Here is a 26,351-nt window from a genome sequence, read left to right as displayed (position 1 = left end):
ACATAAAACGCACATGCTAACATAAATACCAAATAAATATGAATATGTGTGCGTGTGCGTGTGAATACATGTGTTTGTATGTCGTTACACTTCAGAGGTGTCTGCAAGTACAACTGGGCCATATGAATGAAACCCAATAACTACAATTTACTCTACTCATGTGTGTGTGTGTGTGTGTGTGTGTACTACAATTTCATTGATAACTTCGAAATACAAAATCAAATAAACAGCACACACACTCGCACGCATGCCACACACACACATGGAGTTGAGACGCTTGTGCAATTGCACACATAAGGGCCAAAGCGATGTCGACGTTGACGCTGACGTTGACGGCGGCAGCAAGAGCCTTTTTAAGTGTGTGTGTGACAGCGACATGCCGTACAAATTGGGCTATTAGGCTATCTCGCTTACACACACACTTTAACTATGTGCGACATATTGTTTACGGGCAATTGTGAAACGAACTAAAGCTAATCATAAATAATAACTAAATAAATAAATACTTATGTGTGTAAAGCACACTCACACACACACCCAGCTTGTTATCAAAATCAGCGCATCGAAGTGTAGGAATTTTATATTAAAAGTTGTTTGCTCGACATCTCGCTGTTATTGTTGTTGTGACTCTTGACAATTATTATTTACACTCTTGCATACCAAAGCTCACGCATACATTCACACTATGAACGAGACGTGCAGCACAAAACACTTGAAAATGTCATTTAAAATACGCGCTAAATTTCATTCACTTGATTCACAGCCAGTCAGCCACAACAACAATAACAACAGCAACAACAACAAGCGTTGCTTTGCCTTTTGCTTTTTACGCTACACTCGATGCATTCATTCACACACACACAATATGAATGAGCGTGCGAGACAGACAGACAGAGAGAGCGGGAGCGAAAGAGAGCACACGCAAAGCATGCAATGGAGCCGGATCGCTGCTGCTCACCAGCCCTGGGCCGGCAATTGGCTCATTCATTGAGTAATTTCAAATCTCTTGCTTCATTACGTACACGAGTATATGTATGTATATGTATGTGTGTATGTGTGTGTGTTTGTTTGTCTGTTTGTGTGTGCATTTAACACGTTTCATAGACATCAAAAGCCAAACCACAAAAATGTTTGTAAAACATACATATTAAAAGCAACAAAAACAACAACGAAAAAATGAGTGAAGGAATAAGCAACAACAACAACAACACAAAGACAAAAAGTTGTCGGCAACTACAACAACAACAACAACAAAAACGAAAAATGTTGTTTTGAAATTACGTTATTTCCGCTTTGAGATCCGCAAACGGGCCTCAACACAGACCAGAGCAGAGACGCCAACTGAGGCAGCGCAGTCGCGACGACGACGCCGACAAGTTTTGTTGTGTAAATTTTACTTGACATTCAACGTGGGCAGAATTTGAACTTTGTAACTATAACGAAAATGTTGAATTCAATTTTCGAGATAAACAATCGATTAACTAGAACAGATTACACGCAATAAATTTAGCATATAAATGAGTAATTAATAGTTCCACAGAAAGAATTAGAAAGTAAATACTCAAAGATATTTTAAGACATTTTTGCTGTTACAGGAAGTCAAGCTAAATTCCAATTGAAAGCCGAAAAAACAACAGTTGACAATATTATTTACAGCCCATGGGCATTTTTATATAGTTGTACATAGATTTATTGAGGTTATAAAACCTGTCTAAACATAAACTGGTGACTGGCTAACTGGGGGAGTGGCCACTCACTAAATATAAATAGTTAGGTTTATTATATATACTGTTGTTCGGTGCAGTGCAGAAGTATTTCTGATAACTGGATCCCCGTATCAAATCAATCAAATCAATTGAGAGGGGGGTGACTAGAAAATTCGCCATATTTTATGTTATCTAATAAATTAGTGTGTGTTTTCGCCATCTCACATATTTGCCTTTTCTTTGCTTGTTTTTCTATCGTTGGTTTCGATACTTGTTGAGGCAGTTCCAAGAATTTCATTCAACTAGCAAAGGAGAAAGGGGTCAACTGCCCCAACAATGCACAACAATACTGTTGATCGACTAATGAATACCCTGTAATAACCCTTAAATATATTTAGAGAATATTCTGTTTCATATATTGTACGTTTTCTTCAAAATAATTAAGGAAACATTTTCTGTTTTCAAGACCATAATTCTACCCCATTTGACAAACTTTGCCATTACAGAGTATAAACATTCCAAAAACGGCAAAAACAACAGGAAATAACATATATATGAGTGTATTGCTCATAAAAATATCACAATCGCTTTTACTATATATGTATATATATATATAGTACTCCCGGTTGAGTGTAGTACACAAACCCGTATCCGCCTTAGTACGAGACTCTGACTCTGACTTTACGCGAATACTACAAAATATTTGTCGTTGGCAAATAATAACAACAGGCGCTAGATTGTGCGAAAGGCATTTCTATATATTTATTTGCTATGAATGCGACCATTCTGAACATTATGAATGTTTTCATTATACGATTTGCTTTTTTTTTTACTTTATCGATATCAAAGTGCAAGTTGACGCATTTCCCCTACCAGCATATACAGGAAGTTTACTCACATTCCAATTGCTACTCTTCCAAAACACTTTAGTAGTCATGTGTGTCTTGGACTTAAATGTCTAGACTTTGATTATACCTGACTACGTGGAATGCGATTCAGGAAGTAAACAATAAAAGCTTGTAATTGTAATAGAATGAGAAAAGTCCTTTGTAATGAAATGTAATATAGGATTATGTACACTACATTGATTTCAGAAATAGAATAAATAAGAAAGCTACTGTCGAGTGTGATCGACTGTAAGATACCCGCTACCCATTTTGAATAACAGCAAAATAGTGCGATATTAATGTTGAAATATACAATATTAATACATAGCAAAATTACGAAAATTACCAAATAGTATATTTGGTATATTTATATGCTACTACATTCTAGATGTCTTATAGAGTGCCAAATATACCATATTGTCAGCCAAAGTAACTAACACCCCATTTTGCCCATACAAAAGTATTTCTTTAATAACTTCGGCAATTTTTATGTGATCGTAACAAAATTTTCAGGATTTTGTATATACCAAAATTCCTTGCCTCTAGTTTTAAAATTACGCTTGTTATTCGAGTTTTGTCAATTTGTGGGCGTGGCATAAAGTTTGAAACAAATTTGATCTGCGTAGCGGGTAAACATAAATTCAATAAGAAGATTTCAAATTACCTAATAAAATTATTCAAAACTTAACCTAGATAATATTAACTATTGCTGATAATCTTTAGGAACTCCTATTGTTATTGCAAATAAAAATACTTGTCGTCTATTGACGCATTTCATTGAATAAATACGACGACTAAGAAGACAATCGGAATACGAGTAATGCGCGTGCAACTGATAGATAGGAGAAATAATGGCAAACAAACATAGGGAACGTGTCTAGCAAGGGGTACATTAATTTCTGGGGCGGCTTTTTAAGCACCTAGAGATGACAAGCTCCTTGAAGTGTCACGACGTGACCAACACGACGTGACTGTGTTATCGTGTCAAGGTCTTGGATATCAACAAGCGATGCTTAACCAGTCACGATAACTGTGGATCAAACAGAAATAGCATTGGCTAGAAGGTAATAATAGTAATGCTAGGGATAGCACGATAACAATATATTGATAATTATTCAAAAAGAAGAATAGACAACGAACGTCAGAGATGAGAAACATAGATTTAAAGAATCGAGTTTAATTATCTTGAAGTTATGTTATCTCTCGAAGAAAAATGAATTTTGAGAATGTAAACATAAATTCCGCTTAGTCATTGCTAGACGCACTCAATGAATTACTACTGTGGTTATCACTTCCATCTTTCCATCATATGTGCCACATTTCCCATTCACGCACTTTTGCTAAAGAGGATCGGCACTTTTAATCAGCCGCGCTTCGTTTTCATTGCTTGTCACTTGACATTTTTTTTATACCCGCTACCCATAGAGTAGAAGGGTATTATAACTTTGGGCCGACAGGAAATGTATGTAACAGGTAGAAGGAAGCATCTCCGACCCTATGAAGTATATATATTCTTGATCAGCGTCAACAGCCGAGACAATATAGCCATGTCCGTCTGTCTGTCTGTCCGTATGAAACACTGGATCTCAGGGACTATAAGAGATAGAGCTATAATTTTTTCGACAGCATTTGTTATGTTTGCACGCAGATCAAGTTTGCTTCAAATTTTTCCTACGCCCACTTCCGCAAAAATTCGAATAACAAGCGTAATTTTAAAGCTAGAGTTGCGAATTTTGGCATATTCAATAATTACTATAGTAGTTATTATTTCTGAAAATTTGGTTGCGATCAGATAAAATTGTCAAAGTTATAAATACTTTTGTATGGGCAAAAACGCCTACTTACTAGGGGTCTTAGTTGCTTTAGCTGACAATCTGTGCCGTCTATGGTATATTTTGAATGCGGTACTATATTGATATGCCAAATATACCATTTGGTATATTTGTAGTATTTTGGATATATTCGGTATAGTTTGAGAAAAATATCGCAAAATATATTTCTTTTATTCAAAATGGGTAGCGGGTATTTCATAGTCGAGTACACTCGACTGTAGCTTTCTTACTTTTTTTTTTTTTTGGGATGTGCTCGAGAGGGAGATAGACAGAGAGAGAGAGAGGAGGGAAGGAGTTAGACATATACTTTGACTTCTATTAGATTTTCCCATTCAGTGTTATCGGGCGCAACATTGATACGATTGTTGGACGTGCTGCCCTCGTCGTCGCATTCACAGTTAAAGCTGTTTACGCCCTGGCTTATGATTATGACTGCATGTGTGTGTGTGTGTGTGTAGTGTCTTGTGTGATTCCCCTGCCAAAATGCTTTAGATAAGCAACAACACAATCCTGAACAAAACAAGCGTCTTAGTCAACAATCATTTGCATGAAATCGTTGTGATCAACTAATTAATTATAATAAATTCCATATTTATAATAAATGTGCTTATAATGAACGCACAAACCTGACGATCCATACAGTTTAGTTCATTCATTTCAATTAATATTTTCAGCTGCATTTCTTCTTTTTCTGCTGCTGCGCATTCCTAGAAAAGTGCTCGCATAGTTTTCAAGTCAATTATATTGACTCAGCGTCGAACTCTGTGGAATGCCAAGACGTCAGAGTCTTGGAATTTCCGATTCCCTCATCGGTCGCTCGTATTCGGAATATGTTTTTGTAGACTCAACTCAACCTGTTTGCAATCCCAGCTCACGTAACGTAAGAGTTAATTTCTTTTGGGGCGCGCAATGGCATTTCATAATGCTTTTCGCAGGTGTCTATTGTAATTGTAATCGGTCTCGATCGCCGGTCTTCTCTCTAGGCCTAGTTAACTTTGTTCTTGCATTCCTTTTTGCTTGGGTGCGCTTCGATACGTTTTATGACGCGTTCTATAAAAATTGTTACTTGCCCCATAACGGTTTCGGTTTCGGGTCTCACTCATTCTGTTTTTTGGGTTAATGAAAAGTGTACTGGAATTTCTTTTAACGTTCATTTAACGGCTCTGTTTGTTTTCGAATTTTTACGAGCTTATGAATGAACGTGCAAACAAACAAACAAACTAAACAAACCGCTGCAATCAACGACCTCTCTCATTGAAAATGCGTTCAAATCCAAATCCAAATTCGAAAGAGAAACGTACAGAAATATGCTACCGACAATAAAAGAACAGTAAAATTCCAAAGCTAAGTTCCACATTAGCCATCAAACTGAGTCTCATCAGGTTTCGGTTTTGAAATAATCTCAATAATGATGAGACATTTGATTTCATTTGTCACACACACACACGAGAAAGAACTGGAAAATCAATCAATAGAATATTCATCAACCAAATTATGTATGACCATTATGATTATCTTAAATGATGTCTTTTATAGAGAGACAGAAGTTTTAACTAAAAGTTGTTTCTTTATGTGTACAAAATTAAATGGTTATTAGTATGAAAAGATATTGGTTCTACAAAATATATTCATTGTTTATTTATTGAAAGTGTATTTAGACTTCGTTTGGTTTTCTTTTCACAAACCAAATAGAGTCTGTCTTTAGTCTTTTTTATGTTTGGGTATTAAAAAGAAGTACGTTCGTATACATATCTAGATAAGAATTAGATAGAATACTTGAGTTGCCCAAAAGTTGATCCCATCCATAATAATGTTTATTAAAATAACTCCCTCCCCGCCCCTGTTTCCAGTGTCACACGCAATCCCAAAAAAAAAAAAGTCAAGTTGCGGCTTTTCAAGTAATGCCGCTACTAAAACTCTTCCATAAAAATGTTGCACATAAAAAGGGAAAAATAAAAAAGAGAAAGAAGAAGAAGGGCATAATATTTGGGCGCCTGGCACCAAAAGAAACTAGGAATTCATAAAGTACTAGTTGCGGGTAGTTTTCATTTCATTTATGCACAAGTCTAGATGTAATTGTGGAGTGCAGTTAATGACTCGATTTCACTGGAAATTATCGAACCAGGTGTTCCCACTAAAGATATTCTACCTCGATGGGAGGGAGGGGAAGTGCATAAAAAAAAATAATAATAATAATAATGATTGAAATCGAAACTGAAATCGTTTCGCATTTCTCAATAATAAATTGTACAATTCGTGACAAAAATAAACAAAAGGTTTATTTTCTAATTAGGAAAAAGATAACAAGTGAATTAACTATCGGGGCACTCATTTACTAACTAACTAGTTGAGGGTTCTATTGTTAGACTCTCAAGTTAGTTTGACTGCCTTATCTGTCTCAGCAAACTCTATCTCTCTCTCTCACTCTCTCTTCACCAATTTTTGGCATAATCAATTTGCCTTGGACACGTCATCTAATTCAAGTTGTTTACTTTCGAGTGAAATAGTTGTGTGAAATTCCCGGAATTCTGCCTAGAGAGTTATGACCGGGGTAAAGTATAAGTGGTCGACACTTGTTCAATGTGCATGGGGATCTATTTGACACGCGCTCAGACAACATGATTTTGACAGACCCCAATCAGGATTTTTATTTGGTGTGATCGTAATAAAACACAAAGATTTTACACTTTGAAAAATTTTCCAAACAGACCAATTAATAAGGTAATAAAACACAAAGATTTTACACTTTTGAAAAATTTTCCAAATAATATGTAAATTTCGAAAGATTATGTAGAATAAATTCCTTCCAAAAGTTTAATCGATTAAAGCAGTATATAAATGAAAGATTAGCAGTAGCTCTGAATTTGTAATCGTGATGAGTCAGATTTTAATCTTTAATATTTAACCGCAGTGGCAGTCAATCCAGTTTATCGAGATATTTTCCTAAACTGTATGATTTTTGCATATATACTATATCGCTTCTCATTCTCTCTGTTTATGTGTAGAGGAATTCAGGGGGTCGGTCGGTATTGGCTTCTTTATCAGTCTTATAATGCATGCTCCACATACGATGTGTGATGTGTTTGTGTCGTCGCATTTGAAATGTCATATTATAGTTATTAGCATTCCAGTTCCAGCCGATTCCCGATCTCGGCTGTTACCCGAGAGGCCCCGAGGCAGCACCGGCAAAAAAAAAAGTCTCGATTTATCTCGCGTGAGGCGTCACGTTGCTTATCTGCAACATACACAAATGAGTCGAAACACGTTGAGTCCGCACATATCGAGCAAAACAACACACACACACCCAGAGAGTTGAAAAACAAACTATAACTATATAAGTATGTATGTGTGTTATATAGTATATACTAAAAAAGTCAAGTTTCACCTGTTAACTTGTATTGTCTCTCGCTCTGGTTGTTCTCTTTCATTTGTTATTATGCTCACAGTGAGTGAAATGACTTGGCGAAATCGTAGAGATTAGGGCACTACATGTGACTGACGACTATCCAGAATTCCGAAGGTGTCGCCCCAGTAAAAACAAAAGAAAATTATGAAATTAAATGTGGTATCGTGAATTACAGTCACAATGATTAAGCTGTTGTACCCCTCCACGCCCCCCTAAAGTGCCAGCGACATCTAGTAATCACTCAGCATATCACCGTAATTAGAAGTCTAGAATAAATTCTATTCATTTCACAAAACTTTGCAAATTCATTGTGAAATTTTCAAGACCAACAATTTGTTCGATTTTCAATACGATCAATTTGTCATTCATATTTTATTACAATCTTATGTATTGTATCATATTAAATCAAGATTAATCATATTTTATGAGTTGGAAATATTTAAGAAATCATATTTAAGAAAATTTTTAATATGTTTTTGATATTTTCTTGCCATAATAAATTATTAGATCATAATAAATGAAACTCAAACTCAAAATTTGTAAGTAATTTATTATAATCATTATAAATCAAAGTTAAAGATAAAATATGAGTTGGAAATATTTCATAAATCATATTTAAGAAATTCTTTAATATTTTTTTTTACATTTTCTTGCAATATTATAATAATATATCATGACATTGAAATGCAAACTCAATATATGAAGCAATCTTTAATTTCTTTTTAAGTAATATATCTTTTTTGAGGTTATGTTTATGAACCAATTCAAACGTGAACGTGACGAATGTGTAACCTAAGCGTTATTACTAGACAAACAATTAGTGTCATCAATAGTAGGAAGGTTTCTGTCATTTTTATTTTAAGGAAATGCTAAGCTCATAATACGATTCGAGGAATATCGATTACGTAGGCATATTTACGATTATTTAGTTTAGAGATCTCGCTAAATATTTGTGTTTGCGAGCCGAGATTATACATATGTATGAATATGCAGAATATTATTTGTTATTTTTGATCTTAGATCATCGCATCAAGCAAAGGATCAGCTATAAAAGATCGTTTAAGCTTTATTTTTGCCCCCCTTTCGATTATTATTATGGTTATCTTTTGTTTTTCTCTGTGCGTGTAGACAATAAAATAAAAAAATAAATAAATAAAAACTTGCCCAGTGGCGGATTTGGAGCATAAGAAATATTTCATGCATTGCTAAGCTTTGGTCACTCGATGTTGTTATTGTTGTTGTTGTTATTGTTGTTGTTGTTGTTGTCACTGCTCTTAACTGGTCTGGCAACTTTGTGCTGGATTGGAATGTTGTTGCCTTTTGGATGCCGCAGTGGCTTAATCGTGCTCTCTTTGTTTTTTCGTTACTGTTGTTGCTATTATTGTTATTGTTATGTTGCTGTTTGCCGTTATTGACAGCGCCAGCGTCAATGCCGCCGTTAATTGTTGTTGTTATTGTTAATTTATACGCATTGTTTTTGTTGTTGCTGCTGTTATAATTATTAAGCTCCAAAGCATTGTAAAGGAGACATTTACTACTTGTCTTAAGCAAGCAAATATTTTTGATTCATGATGACTATTAAACTAGATTGTCACAAGGCTCCACACTAGCACCATCTATCGGTCGCTGTTATTAAAGGATTGTCTGATGCAATGTGTCAAACGAGTATTTTTGTAATTGCATGTTAGGGTATTTTTATCAGCGTGCATTCCCAATTGTAGGTGGTTGTTTTCATTTTTATTGTTTCATCAGCAATGAGTCAGGAGCCCAGCTACACAGCCTACGAACTGCGTCAATGGCGCAAACGAGCAGCTGAGTGGCGTTGCGTTGGCGTCATCAACTCGTGCTCGTTTTTGACGTCGTCGTGACGCGTCGACGTCGTTGTCGAATTGCTGAGGGCTGGCTGCGCGTCAGCGTCAAGCGCGTGCGTAGCGAATGCAGTTTTACAATAATATTGCCCTTTGGCTGTGTGGCCGTGATTGTTGTTGTTGTTGCCCGTAAAAAAAAAAAGCAAAAGCAAAACAAATGACAGTTAAGCGTGCCAATTGCACCTTTACACTTTTACGAGCGCGTGCACGGTGGCGCCTGGGGCTGAGTTTAACGAAATTAAACAATAAAATGTCGAGTGGGAGCGTCTGTTAATTTTCCATGTGCACCTGATAAGCGTGTTTTTGTGTGTATGAGTGTGTCTTTGTAAGAAGTATGTGCTACTCACTGTTGGTTGTTTTATGTCATCGTGTAGACGGAAATGTTGCGCTTTTTACCTGATGGAGGTAGTAAATAAAAAACAACAAAAAGCTACAACAAAAATGTGAGAAATTGGGTCAACTGCCAGCAACAATGTTGTTACACGGTTTTACAGTCACTACACGACGAGCGTGCCTTGCGCTCTCTCTCTCTCTCTCTCTCTCATTTTCTTTACCACTCTCTTTAGTTTTGTATGTGCGTAAGCATAGAGTTGAACAGTTTGAGAGTCGAGTCATGCTAGCGCTATGATTTTCCAACTGTGTGTGTGTCGACGCTGAAGAGCGCGAACGCAATAAATTAAACAAAGCAAGAGTGTGAGAGAGGGCGAAGTAAGAGCACGCAAGAGCGAGAGTACGAGTGAGGCGGCAGGTGTCATGGCGGTCGGCAGAGGCAACGTGCAGTCGGCGTTGGCAGTTGGAGACATGGCGTTTATTATTCAGCATTGTTATTGGGCTTTAGCATGTGCTTTTAATGTTATGTATTATAACCATTTTAATTATTTTAGTTGACTATTGCTATTTTTTTTTTCATTTAATTATTTATGGCGCCATCGTTGTTGGCTTTAAACCTCGATTGTTGGCCGTCCCGGGAACTGTCTATTAGTGTATTATTTTTTACTGCGCAATAAAAGCAACAGCAACAAAAACAAATAGTAAAGCATAATAAAACAAGCGGTCACAGCATTAGCTGAGAGAGAGAGGACACATAGACGTAGATAGAGAGTGAGTGAGAGAACGGGTGAGTGAGAGAGCAGAGTGTGCGTGAGTGCTAGAGAGCCGAATGTTTTGCTTTTGAAACTGTTGCTGTTGTTGTTGTTATGAAAATATTTTGCAAGCATTTTCAGCCTCTGACAGGCCCACAAGAAAGAACATCATGCTCATGCTCTCTAATAGTATTCGTATATCTATGTAAATATGTGCGTGTGCGCGTGTGTGTGTATGTGTATGTTATGAGTACGTTTTAACTACGCAGCAACATTTTTACTACTGCAGCAACAACAAAAACAAAAACACACAGACGGGCGGGTGGTGTTCTAAGTGCCCCGCCTCCTTCTAAGCTCTCCCGATTTCGTTTCTCTGTTTTGGTGCCACGTTTTGCGCTCAGCACCAGCAACAGCAGCAGCAGCTCATACCCGATGACAACGCAGCCGCATTTTGTTTTTCTTACGCCCCAAAAAAAAGACAAAAAAAAAATCAAATTAAAACCGGCAACACCCTGTGTTGCGTTGTGTGTGTGTGAAGAGGTAGCGTCAAGTTGATGAATTACAACGTAGTATGCGCATTTTCTTTCTTTGCTCGTGTTTTTTTTTTTTTTTTGTGAGTTTTACTACTATCTACTACGCTTTTACAAGCGATGCGCTGCGTCGCTGCCACAGCTGCTGTTTTGACGTAAACGTCAGCGTTAAAGCGGTGAAGCGAAGGGCGTACGCCGGGACGGCAAGCGTCATGCAAACAAACGTCAATGCTATTTGGCCAATAGTAATAACAACAACATTGAAAATAGCAACAATAATTATAATGTGTTTTTCTATGTTAATTCTTGTTTCTTTTGCCGCATAATACACACACACATATACATACATATATATTTATAGCAGAGTATGTGTGTATTCCAAGCAACAACTATTGGCGCTGCTTAATTGAGCAAAGTATTAGCATATAAACACACATATACACATTAGATACGTAAAAGTGTATGTGTTTCTGCATATGTGTTGAAAGTTTGCGTGAGCTTTTAGAGCGGGTTGTGAGCGTGAGAGCGAGAGCGAGATAGCAGCATCCGGCTTAACTAAGACTGTTATTAGCAGCTGTTAAGCAATTTGAACCATGCATTTAATACACTCGGTGCAAATGTATGCAATTATGAATGTGTAATGATAGATTTGTTGCCGCTGCTGCTGCTGCTGTTCATGGTCACCCTAATGCGATAAAGCTACGTCAGCAAAAGTCACAACAGCGGCGACACGTGTGCTAAGCGCTTGGCGCCCTTTTTCGCATAAAATTATTGTAATAGCCTCTGACTGCCTGTTGCTTCAACTACACAAACACACACACACACTTATATATATTACATACGTAATTGTTGTAATTTTGCTGCTTGTTTATTAACAACAACATTTGCACTTTTTTTGCTCTGCTTCTTTCAGGTTTCGACTAGCAACAAAAACTACGACAACAACTACACAAAAAGCATTCCAACTGACGACGATAATATATGTAAACAAAAAAAAAAAAAAACTATTCTGAGCCACAGAGGAGTGTGTGAGAACGAGAGACAAACAGAGAGCGAGATAGAGAGAAAAGTGCTGCAATGATTACTTAGTGGGCCGGTGCCCGTAACAGCAACATTGTATTTAATAAATAATTTACAGTCGAAGAAAATTTGCCAAGTGTAGGAAACACAACAACAACAACAACAACTCAACATGCCTTACCTTTTTTATGATGTTGGTGATGAAGATGCGATGATGGTGACATCAGCAACAACGACGACGACGACGAAGATGCTAACTTCATTATCAGAAAGCGCAACATCAACAACAACAAAACAAGCAGGATCCGCATCAGCATCATCGCATGACAACATTTGTGTGTTATGCCGGCGTGTTTTCCCAGCAACATGTTGCTCCAGTCAGCGAGCAACATGCAGCAACAACAGCAACAGCAGCAGTTCCTATGCAGACATTAACTGCAGTCTATGCAGAAGCAGAGACGACGCAACATTCCCCAACAAGCTCGCGTCGGCGCAACATTGTGGCTGTCAACATCAGCATCAGCAACAACAACGATGGCAACAACATCGGCACAAATGCCAGCCACTTGTTGCCAACGACACGCAACATGCACCGTATAGCTATCGAGCAGCAGCATTATTAACAGCAGCAACACAAGATGAACGAAATTTTGGGAATAGTAGTAGTAGTAGTAGTAGTAATAGTACAAATGACAATAACCAAAAAGAAACAGCCAATTGCCACTGCAACTGCAACAGCAACAGCTACAGAAACAATCCGCGACAAAATATTAATACAAATAACAGCAGCAAGTGGAACATCAACATTTTCTTGCTGACGGAGCAGTTGCAAAAGTGGCTGCTTTATTGTGGTCAACTACTCGCCAGACACCGACGATACCAGACAGGATGTCATCAGAGGCCAACAGGACGTTTACAGAAACAACAGCATTATAATGTGGCATCACAACGTTGGCGACAACAGAGCATTGCACTGACGCTTATAACGTTGCTAACACTACAGACAGCAACAACAATGGCACAACAACAGCAACCACAACAACAACAGTACTCGAGAAGTTCGTTTGCGCACAGGCTGGAAAGACATTCGCGCAGTCCCAATACGATTGATGACAACATTAACAGAAGCAGCAGAGATAACAGCATAGCTAACAGTAACAGTAACAGTAACAGCACTTTCATTGACAAGTACAGAAACAACATGCGATTGGCGAGACCCGAAACTTGTAAGTGTGACCATGCTGTCAATTTTAGTACAATCGAGAAATGTTTACAACAAATTCGAAAATTGACTAAACTTGAAACATTTAATTAAATGTTATAATATTCATTTAAATTTATACATTGTTTGAATTTCAAATTATAAATGTATTATGTGTTGACTTTAAGTATTTTGATATTTTTTTTTTATATTCTTTGTTTATTTACAATCTATCTATATAAAGATAATAAGTAAATTCTATGAATATTTTGATACAACATCATTTTATTACATTTAAATCTTTTGTCGCTTTTCCAACAGATTGCAAATCGATGGACTTGCGAAACACTCCAGCTCTACTTAATTCATTAGAAAACTGTACGATAGTTGAGGGATTTTTGCTGATAACGTTAATGAATATGGCTAATTACACCACCTCGTTTCCTTTGCTCACCGAGATCACGGGCTATCTTGTCTTTTATCGCATGAGTCATCTCTATTCGCTTTCTCAACTGTTTCCCAATTTGAGCGTTATACGTGGCAATGTGCGATTCGAGAGTTACGCCCTCGTTGTCTATTCAAATCCCGATTTGGAGGACCTTAGCTTAACCAATTTGCGTGCCATTACCAATGGCGGTGTACGAATTGAGAAGAATCCCAAACTCTGCTTTGTCAGCACGGTCAATTGGGATAAGATATTACCGTTGAATGCCACCAAAGATGCTGTTGTCCTCAAGAATAACAACAACGAACTCGAGTGTCTTCGATGTCCTGGCGAGAATTCTATTATCGCCCAAAGCGATGCTCCCGAATGTCGTTATGGCAGCGACAATAAGAGTTACTGTTGGAACAGTCACGCTTGCCAAATAAGTGAGTAATTCAAAAGAACAAAATCAAATGGCATTATTACTCACAAATATATTTATAGATTTCAGTTTGTCCGCCGGAATGTCCTCACAATTGCATCGATCGCAACACCTGCTGCAACGAAAACTGTATTGGAAGTTGCACAGCGCCTGGTGTCACTGGAGCTTGCACCGCCTGTCGCCATGTCTCACTTCACAATGAAATCTGCTCGGATAAGTGCGAGGAAGGAACCTATATGGTAAGTCATAATCATATTTTACAATCGACATTTTGTCTTTGAAATAAAAACATGGTTGGCTTCAAATTATGAACCAGATGAAAGCAATTCAGTCATGGAGCATAACTCGGACATTTGTGGGCAACATTTTTCTAAAAATAAGAAAAACAAGTAAGAAAGAAAGAAAGTAAATAAAAAGTAAGAAAGTAGAGTGTGCTCAACTGAATAAAATTAAAACAGTGCGGTATTTCATTTAAAATATACCAAATGAATGAACTCAAAATACTCAAAATGCAATATTTTGGTATATTGGTAAAGTACTACATTCAAAATAAACCATTAAGTTCAAAATATACCATATTGTCAGCCAAAGTAACTAACACCTAACACAGTATGCGTTTTTGCGTTTACAAAAGTATAGTATTCCTTAAATAACTTTGACAATTTTTATCTATCGAAAGTCTTAAGAACTATTGTTTTTAGTGTATGTGCCAAAATTCCAGACTAGCTTAAAAAAAAATATAATTTGTATGTCGCCTCGTTTGTTGACGCTAATCAATTTTTTTGTGTCGCATAGTATTAGTATAATATTTATTGCTCTATTCATTTTATAATCCAGATAAAAGCAATTCGGGTAATTCAGAATGCAATTAGGAAGTTTACCAAAATGTAAGAGTTTTATAATTTCACAGTTATCATCAGGTTGATAATTTTTGCTGACAGTTTAATGAATTAGTCCATCTAGATATGTATAACATTTGTGTAGTATAAGCTTGGGATTGCAACATGTCTCCATCCTTATCTTGTAGTTATGCGATATGCTCATATTAGAGATGAAACATTGAGAAGTTATGTAATATGCACATATTAGAGATGAGACATTAGGAAGATACATTGCTTTATTAGTGCGAACTAACAAAAAACAAGTAAGAAAGCTAGAGTCGAGTGTGCTCGACTGTGAGATACTTGCTACCCATTTTGAATGAAAGAAAAATATTGCGGTATTATTTTAAAAATATACCAAAATACTACAAAAATACTAAAAAAAATATACTAAGCGGTATATTTAGTAAATCGATATAGTACCGCATTCAAAATAAACCATAGACGGTACAATATACCAGATTGTCAGCCAAAGCAACTAAGACCCCTTGTAAGTAGGCGATTTTGCCCATACAAAAGTAATTCTTTAATAACTTTGACAATTTTTATCTGATCGCAACCAAATTTTCAGGAATCACAACTACTATAGTAGTTATCGTATACATTAAAGTCGCAGCTTTAAAATTACGCTTGTTATTTGATTTTATTGTTTTGAGGGGCGGAAGTGGGCGGGGCAAAATTTGAAACAAACTTGATCTGCGTGCAAACATAACAAATGCTGTCGAAAAAATGATAGCTTTATCTCTTAAAGTCTCTGAGATCTAGGTGTTCATACGGACGGACGGACAGGCGGACATGGCTAGATTGTCTCGGTTGTTGCTGCTGATCAAGAATATATATACTTTATAGGGTCGGAGATGGCTCCTTCTACCTGTTACATACATTTCCTGTCGCCACAAAGTTATAATACCCTTCTACCCTATGCGTAGCGGTTATAAAAACCTGTCAAAATGTGTATTGCGTATACGACTGGTATACCTTTTTATAACAATAACTATATAAATTGACTCTTTGTCTCCGGCAGTACGAGCAACGTTGCATTACGGCGGAGATGTGCGACAAAATCGGCAAGAAATTCGTGGATAACAAGGAATTGGATGTGATACGTGACAAGGGCAAGTGTACAACGATCTGCGATGCAGATTCTTACCCGGACCCAAAAACGCACTCGTGCGTTAAATGCAATGGACCCTGTGAAAAGCGCTGTGATGGCATAAATATTGACAGCGCATTGCGAGCCAAGGAGTTACAGGGTTGTACCATCATCGACAAACACGGATTGAGTGTAACCATCAAGCGTGGCGGACGTACGTTCATTTACAATATTAGCACACACTCGAAATACATATAATAAAACTTTGAAATTATTCGAATTTGTATATTTGTAGCTCACATTTTAGAGGAGTTGGAAGCTGGTTTGGGCAGAATACATACGATCAACACATACCTGAAGATCCATTTGACCTATGAACTTCCTTCGCTGTCATTTTTCAAAAGCTTACGCGAAATCAAAGGCCAGAAAACTATTGATGATCGTTATGCGCTCTACGTGCTGGAGAATCGTGATCTGGAGGGTATTTGGGGAGAGAATCAAAACGTGTCAATCAATGGCAGCATTTTCTTCCATTTCAATCCGAAACTCTGTCTGGATAAGATTGACGCACTGAAACCATTTTTGCCCGGCAAACCGCAAACGTTCAACAAGAATGAGGTGGCTGAAGATTCCAATGGTGACAAGGGCATATGTGAGTATATATTTTTGATTTTGATAATGCAATGTAATGAACTATTCTGAAATGTCATCTTCTTATGTAGGCAATACGTTACCCTTAAGCGTGAGTCTCGCAATGATGAGCAGCATATTTATTAGATTCGAAATGAATAGCTCTGATGTGGCTTACGAGGATGACAGATCGTTCATTGGTTACCAATTCTATCACACGCTCGATCCTTATGGCAATGAGACCATCGATTCCTATGTGCCATGCTCGAATAAGTGAGTATAATATTTTATATATGTAATTGTGTTGTATTATTTATATTACCAATTTTGATTCCTTTCGTTTCGCCCGCAGATGGACTGTATCGGAGCCAACGAGAGACACTCTCATTCAAATAAGCGGACTAACGCCCTACACCAATTATGCATTCTATGTGCGTACCAAGACAATTTCATCGGAGAAACGCAACTATCAAAGCGAGATAATACGTTACAAAACAAGCCCAGCTCAACCAACGAAAGTGTCTGAACTAAGCGCAATTTCGCTCAACGCTTCTCAGATTGTGAGTACCACATGAATATCATACTTAAATAAAACAAATTAATGATAAATCGACAAATATCTAGCTGGTTAAATGGAAACCTCCATTACAACCAAATGGCAAGTTGATCCGATATATTGTGAGCGTGAGGCACACTCGCGTTGAAGGCCTCATTGAACATCTTCGCAACTATTGCAAAGAACGTAAGTGGCTAATGATGAGAACAGAAAAATGTTCTATGAAATCCAACTAAAACCCTTTCTTTCATATTTTCTTTAGCTGTGCCAAATGCGGTCACCAATGACACATATGAATCGGCCAAAATCGAGATTAAAATGAATGTGAATGAGAAGAACTGCACTTGCGATAAAAGTCAAATTCCCGAATATAATGTGGAAAATGAAGAAAAGAAAGTAAGGGATTCCATCGCATTCGAAAATAGTGTCCAAAACTTTGTCTACGTGCGAAAGAAAACAAACGAAGTTCCTTCCACGAATGCAACACGCCGGCGAAGATATATTGAAAGCGATGAGATGGATGACATCGAAATTGATGAGATGGATGACATTGATTTCGATGTGGATAAAATGCATTTGGAGAGTGTTATGTCGCGTCATGTGCGCTCGATAAATCAACAGCAACAGAAACAGCAACAAAAGCAAAATGGCATTCCGAATCAAAATGGTAACAACACATCGAACAGCTCCAGTGATGCCATAACGTGGGATCCCTTCCACACATATATCACAAGCCACTGGACCCAAGTAGATCCAAACACGACCGAATTTCTATTCAACAATCTGCAACACTTTTCATACTACATTGTTTCGGTGATGGCATGTCGAGAGCCAGACCATGAGAACCCGATTATCGACTCGCTTTACGATCCGTGCAGCGAAGAGGTTACACTCGATAAGAGAGTCCTAAAGTTAGGTAAGCATAATTGCATGATTGATTGAATTATCATTCGAATAACCAATTAACGCAATCCACCACAAATTGCAGATAATGTAGACAAGGCGTACAATCTGACGGCCGAACTTGTCGGCACCAATGCCAACACGACGCGTGGCAGCGTCAAGCTAAGCTGGAAACCACCCGAGGATCCCAACGGTGCCATTGTCTCGTACACGATCTTCTACGAGCGCCAGGAGCAGAATGCCGTCGAGGAGAAACGCTGCATTTCGGGGAGGGAGTATGTCAATCAGTCCGGCTATGTGGTGAACAACTTGAGTGAGGGCAAATACGGATTTCAGATACGTGCCAATTCACTGGCCGGCGAGGGAATTCGAACCGATACCTTTTTACGTTGTGGTGCCGGTAAGCGAACGGGAATTCCAAATCAATCACAAGCACAATCAGTAATCAATGATTTACATTTTTTGATTTTTCCAGCCGCCCGGCATCTCGGTGTTGTCCTTGGTGCTGTACTGCGTGGGCGCCACATTAATGTTGGTCCTGCTATCCGCTAGTATCTACATGTATTACATCTATTCGCGACGCAAATTGCCGCAGGATCTGTACATCAACACGGAGGTGAATCCGTTCTATGCCAGTCTGCAGTATGTCCCCGACGACTGGGAGGTGCCACGCGAACGCGTCCTCCAGCTGGGCTCCCTGGGCCAGGGTTCCTTTGGCATGGTGTACGAGGGCATACTGAAGGGGCAGAATCCTGGGGATGCGGATACGCCGTGTGCCATCAAGACGGTCAACGAGAATGCCACCGATCGCGAACGCACCAATTTCCTAAGCGAAGCGAGTGTCATGAAGGAGTTCGACACGTATCATGTGGTCCATCTGCTGGGCGTGTGCTCGCGTGGTCAGCCCGCTTTGGTCGTGATGGAGCTGATGAAGAAGGGCGATCTCAAGTCGTATCTGCGTCTGCATCGGCCCGACGAACGTGAGGATGTGCGTGCCGCGTATCAGCAGCGCATTGGCCTCACCAACTCCAGTGGCGCCACCTTGAGCGTGGAGCCACCGCCGCCCTATAGTCGCATCTATCAGATGGCCATCGAGATTGCCGATGGCATGGCCTATTTGGCGGCCAAGAAGTTTGTGCATCGCGATCTTGCGGCACGCAACTGCATGGTGGCCAACGATTTGACCGTGAAGATCGGTGATTTTGGCATGACCCGCGACATCTACGAGACGGATTACTATCGCAAGGGGACCAAGGGTTTGTTGCCGGTGCGCTGGATGCCGCCGGAGAGTTTGCGTGATGGTGTCTATGCCAGTTCCAGCGATGTCTTCAGCTATGGCGTGGTGCTCTGGGAAATGGCAACGCTTGCCTCACAACCCTATCAGGGACTGTCCAATGAGCAGGTGCTGCGCTTTGTTATCGATGGCGGCATCATGGAACGGCCCGACAACTGTCCAGAGGTGCTCCACCGGCTGATGCACAAGTGCTGGCGTCACAGGCCAACGGCGCGGCCATCGTTCCTCGACATCATTGCGTATCTGGAGGATCTGTCGGAGCCGCGCTTCAAGGACGTGGCTTTCTACTACAGCGAATCGGGAGTGCAGTATCGTGAAAAGGAGCGAAAGGAGCGCTCCACGCAGCTCGATGTCTTTGCGGACGCCGGTCAACTCGATGCTATACACGTCGATGGGGATGAGGGACCGACGCCGATGCGTGCCGGCGACTATCCGGGCTACAAAACGAATCGGAGCGAGCACAACACTTCGTTGGATCAACCAGCGGAGAGTCCCATTGCCATGGTCGATGATCAGGCCACCACGCACTCGCCCTTCAGCATGCACTCGGCCTTCATTCTGAGCAGCACCCCAGATGCGTTGTCCACCATGCCCACGGCAGGAGGTTCGCACATGGAGGATGCGGCCTATGTGCAGGCGGATGTGGACCCAGATGCGGAAGCGAATGTGGCACTCACAGCGGATGCGGAACGTGGCTACGAACTGTACGATCCCAGTCCCAATTTCGTCGAGTTGCCACACAGCGGCAGCGGTCGCTTGAGTGGCGAACAACATCTGCTGCCGAAGGCGAAACGTGGCGGCGGCGTTGGTAGCATTGTGCCCAACATGAGCTCTTCGATGCCCGACGAGATGATTGGCAATGCGGGTAATGCCGCTGGGCCTGGGGGTGGGCTCATCTCCACGTCATTGCAACCCTCAACGGCATCGGCGGCCAGCTCGAATGCCAGCAGCAGTCGTAATCCCAGCCTGAAGCGTGCTGCGGCGGACATGTTTCGCAATCGCGTTGGCTACGGCATTCTCAGTCGGTTCAATCACAAGCGAAGCGGCAGCAATGTCAGCCACAAGAGCAACATCTCGAATGCGCCCAGCAACAGCAGCAACACGAATCTAACCAGCCATCCGTCGGGCATGGCCATGGTCAGCATGGGACCCAATCTGGGGACCATCGAGAGCGGCGGCAGCGGCAGTGCGGGCAGCTACACGGGCACGCCCCGTTTCTACACGCCCACAGCAACAACGCCCAGCGGAGGCGGGGGTGGCAATGGCAGCACCACCATCATCAGCGATAATCCCAACTACAAGTTGCTGGATGAATCGCTAAACAGCGGCATGATGGATAATGCCCACGCCTGGCCACCGCAACTCACCACGAGCAGTTTGAATCCCAATTACGAGTCGACTACGGCAGCCATGATTAGCGATAATCCCAGCTATGTGATGATGAACGAACCACAGGCGGCCATCTTTACCAGCGACAATCCCAACTACGCACCGTTGCTGGCCAATCGGCAAGTGCAGCCGAGCAGTTCCGATGACGACGAACACGACGACGAGTGAGTGCCGAACAAAACCCGAACGAAGAGAGAGCAGAGAGAGAAAGAGAGAGCGCAACAGCTAATGCGCCACTTTAAAATGTACTAATAATGCGATTTCGATTTTTGCAGTGACGAAGATGACGATGACGAAGAAGAGGACGAGCATACCGAGCACATCAAAATGGAGCGTATGCCGCTCAGTCGACCAAAGCAGCAGCGAGCACGCTTCATCAAACAACAACAACAGCAGCAGCCGCGCAGTCGCAGCGTAAGTCAAACGCGCAGAGGAGAGACACAATCGCTGACGCCGACGTTGACGCCGACGCAGACGTCGTTGACGACGCCAACGGCGAGAGCGAGCGCCGCAACCACCGGCAATTCGTCCAACATACTCAAGGAAAATTGGCTGAGGCAAACGACAACGCCGCGACCTCCGCCGCCAAATGGTTTCATAGGACGCGAAGCGTAATAACGCAAGTGTTCAAAAAGAATTACATGTAAATACACCCGCACACACACACACACACAACAATTAGCATAAACATATGAAGGAACATAGAGTGGGAAGGTGGAGAATAACTCAGTGCGCGAGAGAGCGAACAAGCAGGCCATACGTGAGCGAAAGCTGCAAAGAGCGAGTGCTTAGCCTCACTGACTCACGCAGTTCCTGCATTGGCTGCAGCTGCATTGTTAGTGTAATTTGTTGAGTTCGTAGTTAAGTTTCTGCTGTAAATACTGAGTGAGAGATGTTAGATCCCCTCGATAAAAACAACTGTAAATCATATGCATATATTTAACACGTAAGGGCGCAAGCAAACTTTTGCCTAGAGCCAAGCCTCCTAACAATTTATTATGTATACATACATATATAGATACATACAATCTAGTTAAGCTTAATTTATATACTATGTTTTTTTCGTATTTGTTAAGTATTTCTTTTATAATTTACTAGCGCCGTTAAAAAACACACACATACAACAAAAAGAAAACAAAACAAGTCCTAAATGCAAATAACAAAAGTACAAAAGCCAACAACCAACCAACCTAAGTACCGATTATATCTAGACATAGACAACAATACAATTACAATTACAATTACATGATATACATATTTGAGTATGTATGAACCTAACCTAACTTATGTATAATTATAATATAATAATTATTTTAGTACCTACCAAAACGCAAAACGTAACGAAACGAAACGAAACGAAAAGATGCAACAAACAAAAACAAAAACAAAACAAAACAGCAACAATAATAAGCAATACAACAAAGAATACAAAAATACAAAACAAAACGAAACGAAATGTCTTCACTGAGTTAATGTCCTTAAATTAGTTACTATTATCAACTACAAACACTACAACTACAATTTGCATGTACTCAAACAAATTATTTTTGTTGTTGTTCCTTTTTAATTTTTTAGTCTTTTTTTAAATGACATTGTGTTGCAATTTCTTTTAAATCGTTTATGTTTAAGTGTTGCTCGTTTTAAATACAAAAACAAAACACAAACAAAAAAAATATATAAAAACGATACGCTGATTTTATGCATGGCGCTTGGCAACTGGCAAAAGTTTGTAACTAAGAGATAAAGCGAAAATGTTAAAGAGAGGAGTGAAAGTAATTTATACACACATACACATATAGAAAAGAGAACGACAGAGAGAGAGAGTTGTGTTTGTTTTATCTTTTGGTTTTTGTTTTCTAAATTAATTTCATTTGAAGCCAAGCTTCCAAATTACGTAATTGAGAGAGCTTAAGTAAACTTTTACATAATTATATATGTACACGCTATTTGCTATAAAATGCGCATTTTATTGTAACATATTGATAAACTGTAGACAAAACAAACACTTATGGAAACACACACTCACACACACACACCGCCACACACACACACATACATGCAAACACTCTGAGAGATAGATTCTAGATGATATTGCCATAAACTCAAATTTAGAACAAGTAATAGATGCAAAAAGAAACGGCGCTTAAGAGATCAATATTTGTGGATCATAGACAATTACAAAAATAAATACATACAATACATGGAAAAAGCAATAGACGAATTACATACATGCATACGTACAGTTATGTATGTATGTGTGTACCATATACATATATATATATATCTTAGAAATATTCTATACGAATAGAAGACTTGCTATAAAAACGAAACCCGCAACAGAAACAGAAGAAAATAAAATACAATTGCACACACACACACACAGCACACATATATACACACACACATAAATACATGCAACAGACACACAGACATTCTCTTCAAATATTGCAACAGCAACAAATGGAATTTTGATAAAGCAAAAATAATAACAGAAACCGTAACAAAAGTATTCGATATTTGCCTTCGCTCTTTATATACAGTTTATTAACAAACAAAAAAAAAAAAAAAACAAGGAAAAACAAAAAAAGTTATACATATACACATATACTATGACTTTAACGTAACAAACAAATAGAAAAAGATTTATATCGGATTTTATTTGATAGATACAAAGAAAAGAAAAGAAGGACACTTAAAATATTTAAATGAATTATACAAAATGCTAGTTGTAAAACCTATGAAAAACAAAACTATTGAATGAAAACAAAACTATTGAATTAATAATTAAATTAAATTAATTAAACCATATAATACGCTATATACAAACATACATAAATACACATACACATGCATAACATAAACAATATTCTACAGACACATACACATACACACCCACGCATACATACACATATGTATACACACACACACACACATACACACACTAAAAAGACTGAAAAATATAGTTCCTTTTGTTTTTTATGTACATAACAAAGCAAAAAATTCTAACGAAAATTGTAAACTTAATGCGAAATGAGAACGTAAAAACAATTAATGGAATTATAAATTAATCAACATTAAATTTAAATCAATAAAAACAAGTTAAATATATATACATACAATACATGAATACATTATACATACATACATAAATGAAAATGAAGTTGATGGAAAAACACAGCCGGAAAGCACTATGAAAAATTATGTATATTTAGTAGTTGAATTAACTCAATTTTTTGTAACGAACTGCTTAACGACAACAGCAACAACAACAACATCAGTACCAACAACATCATCAAGAGAAGAAAATAATCTGAGCAGCCAAATACCAACATCTTATATAGAAAATATATATATTCTGAATAGTTGGCTCTTCGTTGGCGCAATTAGCAGCGTTAGTGTACATACACATACAAACATACACATAACATATATATATATAGTACATATATATATATACATATACATAAACATAATTATAAATAATAAAAAACAAACCTATCATATAATAAATTAAAACAAAACAAAAAAAAAGCTTCAATATTTTTATTATTTCTAACTAAAGCTAATTGTACATTTAAAGCTAAGTTAATTGTTTCCTGTTTATATAAGCGAAATAAACAACTACACATATTATTATGTAACAAAATGATTATGGCGAGACTATAATAAAAACTAAATTAATATACAAAAATGAACAAAATATCTCTTTTAATTTCCTTTCCATTTCTGAAAAGACGACAACAGAGTTTGAATACTGCAGTAAATTATCTCACTCAAGAGCAAAAGCTTCAACTCAAAGTTCGTTGTGTGAGTGAAGAGTAATGAGCGTAAGAATCACTCAAGCAATAGTTGCGCTCTCCCAAATTTGAATGAGTGCAAATTTACAGGCGGCTGCTTGTTACTCATTTCTGTTTGCCTGGTATTTCAGCTGGATTTGTAGCCATTGCGAGCAGAGTAAATCGTATCGCACAAACACATACATGGACTCACACACATAGCCTCGCACACGCACACATACTCACGCACACACACACACCAGCACAGCTCAAAAAGCATTGCGCCGACAGCTAAAACGGACCAAATTACCAGCGAAGTACCAGGCGAACAGAATCGAGTAGCAAGCGGTGAAAGTTTTAGTTCTGATATTGGCCGCTGTATTCGATTGGCGTTGCTTGTTTAGTTCTGATATTGGCCGCTGCGTTAGATTGGCGTCGTTTGAGCTGCACTTGAATTCCCATTTGAATTTGAACAGCTTACAAACAGAATGTTAGCTTTGAAATTTACAGTATTTTTTTTCTTTTCAATTACATAAATCCATGCTGTAAAATGCAATTATCGCAATAAAACCGCCCAATTAAATTCATCAGTTTTTCATTTTATGTTTTCTTCGTTTTTTTTTAATATTTATTTGGTTTTTTTTTGTGTTGGTTTTGTTTTGAAACGAAAGAAAAGTACCTAACAAATTTTATTTTTTTTTTGTTTGTTTATAAAATAAAAGTACATTTATATAGCTTTTCTTCTTGATTCTATACAATTTTGTAGTTGTATTTTGTTTAACCTCTATGCGATAGGTTGGTTTTACATAACTAGTTGCAGTTGATTATTTTTTTGTTTTCAGTTTCAGTTGGGTTATGTTTTGTGGGGGATGATTTGGCTTTGACTTTGATGGTGAACTTTGAACTGGTATTGAGTTTATTTTTGAGGATGTTCGCGGTTCTCATTTGTTACGAGTGGTGTCAAGTCTGTCGTGTGTTGTAGTGTGTGTCTTATGTTGTGTTGTGAGGTGTGGTGTGTTTTTGTATGTGTGTGTGTGGTGTTTGCTTTCTAGGTTACATTTCAATAACAATAACAAATAATTATGCATACTTAGCTTTAATAACTAAATCAAACGCACTACTGAGAGCTTGTGAAACGGCAACTAAAAAATATACAAACAGCAGACAAGACACAAATAGAGAGGGGGCTAGATGACAATCAATCAATCAATCAATCAAGTATTCGTCGTTCTTCTTAGTGTTTTTTCTTTTATTTGTGTTTCTACTGTCCCCTGATTCAGGTTGCATGCGTCGTAACTAAACTGGGAAGTTGGTCGAGAGGATGTGTGGTATTCCTTTTCCTTTTCTTTATCGTTATCTTTATCTCTTTCTTGATCCTTTTTCGTTTTCTTTTGGAATTATCATAGCAATATTTTACAATTTTCAATTGAA

General features: G+C 38.5%; 1 protein-coding gene across 1 annotated transcript in view; it reads left to right on the top strand.

Moving 5' to 3' along the window:
- The window catches only part of LOC133836085 (insulin-like receptor), a 49,941-nt gene extending 25,957 nt beyond the window's left edge, over nt 1–23,984 (top strand). The window contains 13 exon segments of the mRNA XM_062266382.1: nt 12,225–13,557; nt 13,854–14,402; nt 14,468–14,637; nt 16,304–16,586; nt 16,668–17,024; nt 17,095–17,275; nt 17,355–17,562; nt 17,627–17,744; nt 17,821–18,474; nt 18,547–18,842; nt 18,844–18,861; nt 18,937–21,308; nt 21,420–23,984. Of these exon segments, the coding sequence (XP_062122366.1) occupies nt 12,504–13,557; nt 13,854–14,402; nt 14,468–14,637; nt 16,304–16,586; nt 16,668–17,024; nt 17,095–17,275; nt 17,355–17,562; nt 17,627–17,744; nt 17,821–18,474; nt 18,547–18,842; nt 18,844–18,861; nt 18,937–21,308; nt 21,420–21,759 (6,600 nt within the window). The 5' untranslated portion in view covers nt 12,225–12,503 and the 3' untranslated portion in view covers nt 21,760–23,984.
- The last annotated feature ends 2,367 nt before the right edge of the window (nt 23,985–26,351 follow it).

Source organism: Drosophila sulfurigaster, chromosome 2R (assembly GCF_023558435.1).
Source record: "Drosophila sulfurigaster albostrigata strain 15112-1811.04 chromosome 2R, ASM2355843v2, whole genome shotgun sequence".
Classification (NCBI taxonomy): Eukaryota; Metazoa; Arthropoda; class Insecta; order Diptera; family Drosophilidae; genus Drosophila; species Drosophila sulfurigaster.
Note: the sequence above shows the minus strand (reverse complement) of the source record. Positions and strands in the feature narration are given on the sequence as shown.